Source organism: Triticum aestivum, chromosome 3A (genome assembly GCF_018294505.1).
Source record: "Triticum aestivum cultivar Chinese Spring chromosome 3A, IWGSC CS RefSeq v2.1, whole genome shotgun sequence".
Classification (NCBI taxonomy): domain Eukaryota; kingdom Viridiplantae; phylum Streptophyta; class Magnoliopsida; order Poales; family Poaceae; genus Triticum; species Triticum aestivum.
Genome location: NC_057800.1, coordinates 147,479,408 through 147,487,315, shown reverse-complemented (window position 1 = coordinate 147,487,315; position 7,908 = coordinate 147,479,408). Strand labels below are relative to the sequence as shown.

The 7,908-nt window shown below is 41.8% G+C and overlaps 1 protein-coding gene across 7 annotated transcripts; it reads right to left on the bottom strand.

Annotated features, from left to right (window-relative positions):
- Window positions 1–229: 229 nt before the first annotated feature.
- Window positions 230–4,073, bottom strand: LOC123060746 (dual specificity protein phosphatase 1B). 7 transcript variants are annotated; one of them, XR_006428114.1, is made up of 6 exons: window positions 3,834–4,073; window positions 3,231–3,366; window positions 2,758–2,878; window positions 1,891–2,036; window positions 539–662; window positions 230–394 (listed from the first exon to the last, which is right to left on the bottom strand). XR_006428114.1 is itself a non-coding variant. In XM_044483581.1 (6 exons), exons 1-6 carry the CDS (start codon window positions 3,987–3,989, stop codon window positions 369–371), a joined length of 771 nt encoding a protein of 256 aa, XP_044339516.1. In that variant the 5' UTR covers window positions 3,990–4,073; the 3' UTR covers window positions 230–368. The 7 variants fall into 7 exon arrangements, 6 of the variants coding, with proteins under 6 accessions (XP_044339516.1, XP_044339515.1, XP_044339519.1 ...); XM_044483581.1 differs by having other exon boundaries at window positions 539–724; XM_044483580.1 differs by having other exon boundaries at window positions 230–480; window positions 622–724.
- Between the last annotated feature and the right edge of the window lie 3,835 nt (window positions 4,074–7,908).

Genomic DNA, 7,908 nt, shown 5'->3' with positions numbered 1-7,908 from the left:
ATTTAGGAACGGAGGGAGTATAAGTTTTTGTAGAGATTCCACTAGGAACCACATACGGGTGTATATATATGTATTTTAAGTATAGATTCATTCATTTTGCTCCGTATGTAGTCCATCTAGTAAAATCTCTACAAAGACTTATATTGAGGAACGGAGGGAGTAGTATCCCAGGACCGTCAGTAACAGAATAAACAGACAACCACGAACACCGAACAGAAGCTAATTCATGTCACACAACCACCATACCAATTTTTTTTCAAAGATCATACATACACATCTTTCATTACAGAAGGCTGCTGCTGCTGAAGAGCATTGAGCATCAAAATGGAACAGGTCGACAGGAAAATTCCCCGTGATTCAAACAGGCCCTAAATGAAGAGGGCAAAGGTATCATCTGCATTACAGGGAACATTTATTACAGGGGAGACTGCTGTATCATCTGCATTCTTGTAGCGCTGATTCCCTGGGCTAAAAATTACCCTAGAACATCACAGAATCAATTAGGAAATGAGCATAATAAGATGGCCGGAACTCATACCAGTTGCAACGGCCCTGTTTGATTTCTGGAGGTGATAACATGCAGTAAGGAAGCTATTCACAGCGGGTTCTTGATATTTACACCTGTAGTTAGTTAGATTGCAACGTTCTTTGTCCCTGCTCCACTGCACACCGATGGAAGTTTGGCATGTAAGATTACTCCCACTGTGGTTAGGCCTATGATAAACTAAGAACTGGAAGTGAACTAAAAGATGATGAGTGAAAACTTAGTGAATACGATTAATACAATTGAGTCATGGTACCAATGACATCTAATACTTGGATCCATGCACAACAACAAAGCCTTTCAGTCCCAAACAAGTTGGGGTAAGCTAGAATTGAAACCTATAAGATCTCAAAACCTAGCCATGGTTCTGGCACGTGGCTAGCTAACTTCCACACTTCCCTGCACGTGGATAGCTAACTTCCACACTTCCCTGCACATGGCTAGTTCTTTGGTGATATTCCAGTCCCCTTCAGGTCTCTCTTTACGGAATCCTCCCATGGATCCATGCATCTCACCAAAAAAAACTTGTTTATTAAGCGTCAGAGGTAGTAACTGACAGTGACTAAGGCTGAGAGCTAAGGAAGAAGAGATGTGTATACAAAAAACGGAAACTCTAACATTAGCAAACTTAACAAGGTTCCAGTACGCTTTTCTTCAAGCCATGTTGCTAGGAAAATGTTGTGCCAACAAGCAAAATAGCGTACTTCCTGACATAATAAATATCTCGAGGCAGTAACGGGAAAATAGTACCCCCTCCGTCCCGACATAATAGCATACTTCCCAACATGCCAAATATCTCCAGGCAGTAACGGGAAAATAGTAGTGAACCTACTTCTATGCTTCCAAAGTTTGGTTTAGCAACAAAAGGAGAGTTTAATCAGCTTATATGTGCAGCCTTGCTTGCAACTGTCCTACTCCTTAATCAGGCTGGTTCAGGGAAAAACATTACAGCAAACATCTTTCCACAGAAAATATAGCTTCACTATAAGCAATTATACACGGAGAAAACATTTAGAAACCCATTAAGGGCTGGCTGGCTATGTGGGGATTATTTAGGTCCACTAGTTACATATTGGCAAGGACTTGCTACAGTTTCCCTTGCAATTCAAGGGATTTAGTATATCCCTTCTGGTCGAAACAAGCCCTAAAGATTTGAATATACACTTGTAGTCAAATCATAGGTTGGGATCAAATGAAATAGACACAAGAAACTATGAAGGAATTGACACCCGAAATACTAAGTTGCTGTTACTTGGAAAACTAGGTTATTGATATGAAGAAGCAGTATGTTAAAAAAATGAAACTTACAAACTGTTGTCATAAAACAAGAGATATTTGTATTTTACCTTGCAGAGACTTCTCAAAGTTCACCAGCTGGGATATAAAGCCCGCATTGGGTGCTATTTGAGGTCGTTTGCTTCTAACTAGTGACATGGCACTTTGCAGGCTCATCTGATGCTTCTTCATAAGATATGCAAGAACAACTGTGACACTGGAAATTTAGATAAAGATCACCTCAGAACTAATTTGTCTCAATAATGTGCTTCACATTTCGGTCACAAAGCCAAAATATTATCCATGACACATCTACAGATACAGAAATATGTGATTTTATATAACATAATATTGCTCTAAATTTTAAATGGCACCACACAATACTACATACCGATTTATTGTAATGACGACTAAGAAAGTTGTTTCAGTTATTAAATAGGAAAAGGGCTATCAATCAGGAAATAACTGATTCATAGGATTATGTGACCGATTAATCATTCAACGGCATTAAGAAACATGCTCTTATACTTCCCATAACAGATTCTCGTTACATGCTAAGTGAATGCGTCGATTCACATGTAAATTTGTACATTTACACTAAATTCAAATAAGAACAATTTTATCATATATGCATATTATCATTTTTCTGTTTTGACAATGGAAACATCATCATGCTCATGTCACTGGTATATCACATCATGTTTTCATCTGTATTTGTTCCACTAAATTAGAGCCTTCCACTTTAGTATATATTGGCAAAGAAAATAATTTTTGAATTAAGGCTATCTCCTTGGCACGGCACTCTAAAGTCTAAACTGCATGTTTCGTTGGGCCAGCAAGAAGACTTTGACTAGGGAGGTAGGGTGGCTGATAATATAACAATATTGAATGCATTCCAAAATAATTGACATTAAACAACTCGTAGGAAACAACTTTACCTCCGTGACCGACCTGCAAAGCAGTGAACCAGCACATTGCCACCAGTGCAGATACCCTCATCTATGAAAGTAAAGCATTCACCGAAATGCTTTCCCAAATCAGTGTCTGGGCTGTCAAGTACTGTGTCAAAAAAGAAAGTATGCCTTTAGTTCTGTATGGAACCTTGGATAACAAAAGAAAATTGCTAAGGTAGACACAATCAGTAAATGCTAAGAAACATGTCAAAAAGAAGTAAAGGCTAAAAACCACTAATACAGAGTAAAGATTTAGATGTTCCAATCTAAATTTTGTTATCAGAATATGAATGCTCTAAACCAGAATTGATACACATCAATTTTAAATATAACGAAGATGGTAAAAAGTTGGCTAATATGTCTATCAAACATATCAGGAATGTCAGAATCTTGGGATTATAAAGGTCATAGGCCAATATCTTAGCTGGAAACACAGGTAAAAATTAGGAGAGCGGTACCCTCGATCTTCTTGTATGTAAATTCTGCTGGAAAGGCGGGATTCAGTGATCTGGCAACAACCAAGATGTGGGTGATGTTCAAGCTCTTCAGAGCCTCGTTGTTCAGTGCTGCTCCAACAGAACCCAGGTAGAGGCCCTTCAAGTGATAGAATCAAGATGTCAATCAAAGTAATTCAACTGCTTCACATAATCCTTTTATTTTATAAAAAGTGCAAGTACGTTATCACCTGATACACCTGTTGTAAAATGTACTCCTACATGTCAGCATGAATTATGGCTAGTTTCTATACGCCATACAAATCCTAAAGTTAAGATCAACTGGAGAATTCTCCACCTTCCATTGAACAGAAAAGGACCCTCGTTCTTCTACGGCCAATAACATTTCCAGAAATTAGCAACATCTAATGGTAAAAGCTACAACACAAATTCCAGTTCCACAAAAAATGGATCGCGCGATCTAGATCAACGAATCATAGTGAATCTGCATCAGGAAACCCCAACCATGCTCCAAACATCGGATCCCGCAATACATCACTAAATCGCATCAGGTAATCCTATTAGGCGGGAAAGGGTGGTCGAAGAGAGGCCGTGGAGCTATCAGACCTGGTCGACGAGGCAGGGGGTGTTGTCGGCCTTGCGGTACCTCGCGGCGCACAAGCCCTGCATCAGCGCCATGAGCACTCTGGTCTGGTGCTGCTCGTAATTGTCCATCTCCTGCTCGTCCCTCCCCGCCGATTGCCCCGCCTCCGGCACCGACATCGTCAGGGGCTCTTCCCTCCCTCGTCCTGACTCCCAACGAATGGGGAAAATGGTGAGGATATTTCTCTTTTCTTCCTTTCTTTAGTAAAATGTACTCACGGTCAGTAAAACTTATGGCTCTTCCTCAAAAAAAAAAAGAGTAAAACTTATGGCTCATACCTAATTTTGTCACTGGACTTTAATACCGGAATCAGGGTGTATAAATTGCCCCTAATGATCACTAATCATTTATCCATTGCCCTTACGATTTTTTTTGTCAATTTGAGATTGCTTTTACCACGCTTTTTTTATGGTAATACGTGTCTTATTCATATAAAAGAAATAAAATACAAGTCACGTAAGGATCAACATGACAAAACTGAAAAGATAGCAGAACATCTCTGAGCTTGACACCAACGCCCGTCACCTGCCTCCGGCACCACCACAGCAACCATCGAAGAAAAAAAATGACGGATCACCTCCTCACCCGAGCTCCATTGCTGATATGCAGCTTTGCGGACCTCCAAGGTGGCTCACTAAAAGTGAAGCCATTGCCGTTGAACGAGTCAGACCGGGGCAACACCCTGGACACGTCATCGAACTCCAGTTCTGACATCCCAACACGACTAAGACGCCGAAGGAGGAAACCATACCTGCCATCCACGAATCACAAACCCATCACACGTTCCATCTTCCAGATGTCGTGAATGCATACCGCAATCTACATCTGCTCCTGGACTACCTCCCAAGCTTCACGCCGACGCTGGAGCAAACATCGTTACAACGGCGGAGCCCGAGGGCACAGGTCCACCACGAGGGTGCCACCGCCGCCACGCCATCCTTACTTGAACAGACTGGTTTCCAAATCCATCCCCAACCATAGGACGATGGCCTCGTCAGGGAAGGATCCGTAGAATCTTTATTCAGCGTCGTCATTATTGCCGCGAAGCCAAGACGATGAACATCCTAAAAACCTAGACTACAAGGGAGTAAGAACGATCCACGCGTGTGGATCCGGCGACCCCCCTCACCATCGATGACCGAGGTCGCCGGCGGAGGGGAGCCGCCGGAGGACGGTGCTGAAAGATGGCCTCTCCTCACGACGGCTAGGGTTCCAACCGCCAGGGAGGAGAGAAAAACCTATATCCCACGCCTCGAGTCTATTCTATTATTTTGCTGTGTGCCCGTACAACTGCAACAAGGTATAAATATTCTAATCTATTAGTCGCGATTTAACTGACCGTATTAGTATTAATATTATTTTTTACGAGAAAAATTTCAATCTATTCATCCACTATCAAGGTACTATAAAGAACACTAGAAGTAAAAAGTACATCCAGGTTCATAGACCATCTAGCGACGATTATAAGTACTGGAGTGAGCCGAAAGCGCGTCACCGTCATCGCCCCTTCCTTATCAGAGTCGCACAAACCTTGTTGTAGCAGACAATCAGGGAGGCGTCGTGCTAAGACCCCATAGGACCAGCACACAAGAACAGCAACCAACCGTCGATGAAGAAAAACATAAATTAAAAGGATCCAACATATAGACACATGAACACAGACAAACGAAGGCCGGATCCACGTGGATCCACCGAAGACAAACGGCGACCAAATCCCATGAGATCCGAAGGAGAGCAATTTTCAGAGGCCCTCCGATGATGCTGAAAACACCACCGAAACGGGGGCTAGGCGGGAAGGACCTTATTCCATCTACAGAGAGCCATCGCTGCCTCGCATCTTGCCCATGATTTAAGTGTCTAAATAAATTTTAAGATTTTACTTGATAAAAATGTGTTGACTTATCAAAGAAACCATGATATTAGGACCTTAATAGGGGTTGACGTTCCTACAAAAGAACCTTGACACCAACGAGCATACCCTCGAAGAGGCTCGTTCGAGCGAACGGCGTCACTAGATAGTGATCCATCAAATAAAAGAAACACCCACCAAAACATTCAAGAATTTTCATGCTATAATAAAGAGATTTGTCATGCTAAGAAAAATAACCGTGATGGTACAATAGAGAAAATTACCATGCATGTCAAGGATTCTGTCATGCTAAAGCAGAGAGAAGTGTCATGCGTTCCAAAGATTTGTCAGGTTGTAGCAGAAAGATTGTCAGGCTAAAAGGAGGAAGTTGCCCACATGTTTAGGAATTGTCATGCTAGGCAGAGTAGTTGTCGTACATGCTTCCAGCAATGACCATGTTGCGGGTGCCATGCTACACACAGGGTCATTCCCTCGGGAGGATATATGTAAGCAAAATATTGTGTCATTTCCGGGGAGGGTGCGTGTGAGTGAACAATGTGCCCCATGAAAATTTTCATGTGCCAGCACTTTAAATTCGTGCACAGTTGACGCATTAGAGAGTGTTCACTCGAAAAAACATTCATCAATTCAATAGTGTATTTGGTAAGTCAATATTAGGTGGGACAGTTAAGAGGATTTTCATGGAAAACAGGCGAAAAAAATTAGAGATGGGAGGGAACAAATCTAAATAGAGAGAGATAGGGAGGGTGTACATAAGGTTGGACGAAGGACGAGGTGGATGACAATATCTTATGTTCTTTTTAAATAGGAGAGAAGAGATATTCCACTTGTGTGACATATGACTATTGATCGCAGGGACAAGTGTTCGGATTAAGTGGAAGACACACCAAGCACGGTGGATTTTAACGAGCACCCACACTGCCCAATTCCCCCTCCCTCCCTCGGAATCCCATCAATTTCTATAGTACCCTCACTTATGTCCCCGATCACAAGATGGACCGGGGAAGTCATGCATGGGTATTAGAGGCTTGTACATTAGTGTTGTGAGTCTATATATGGACACAAATTGTTCACACATCTACTACCTAGGGTTTCGTTTTGTGGTTTAGTTAGGGGGTGGTCATAAGTGGGCTTTTGATGCATTTGCTATGGTCAAAATATGCTATTAAATTGATTCATGTGCTCCACATTGTCCAGTTGTGCGTGCAAATCATGTATTCGAAGGGTTCCATGTACCGTGGTTTTGGTCGCCCTAGGGATTTGGTAGGGTGGATAGGTTTTATGGTCAAAAGGTGGTCAATTTGATACATGTAAGATGTATGTCATGTTTATTAGGTGATGCAACGAATACTTCTCTATTTAGTCAAATCATGGTGGAATTTTTGTTGGAACTAGCTGTAATATGGCATATTGTGATGAGACTTTAATCTAGTTTGCTTACCGTGTCAAGGATTATTGCTCAGTAGTGAACAATTTGGTAGAGGGAATTGTTTATGTGAAAGCACGAAGAATCAAAGTGCACGAGCATTTGCCTGGCTTAATCATCAACGGAACGTGTAATCACGCCCTTAACCATATTTTGATGTTGATAACAGTATACATATAAGGGACTAATTATATTTGGTAAGTGAATAAACATGTTTTAGTTCACCTGAAAATTATTTGTGTGAATCATAGACCCCCCGAAATGGATACGACTCAAGAATGGTGCAATAATGACATGAAGTGAAGCTTTTCATTTATATCTCGAGTTATAGGTATCCCGCAATATTAAGAGGAGATCAAATGGGTTCGTGATGGATTTGCTCAAGCCAATATCACCTAAACACTATTCCACTCAAATCATACACAAAAAGTCCAAAGCCATATATACCATCTAGTCCTATGCATAATTGGTTTAGTCAAAAACACCCAACTTCATTTTATGGCCGGACGGTCTAGCATCAATGCAGACTGTCCGACCGGTGCGAGGAGTGTTTGGCATCCTTGTGGGACTGTCCAGCTATCTCGCCCAAATACATCAATAGCCTAAATGGCTAAGCTGGACATTAGGCCGAACAACTATCCAGAGAGAGTTTTTGGCCGGGCTTATAGTAGGACTGTTTGGGTCGCTACCCAGACTGTCCGGCTTGCTAGACGACATTTGTCTTATGGCTCTAAAGACATCA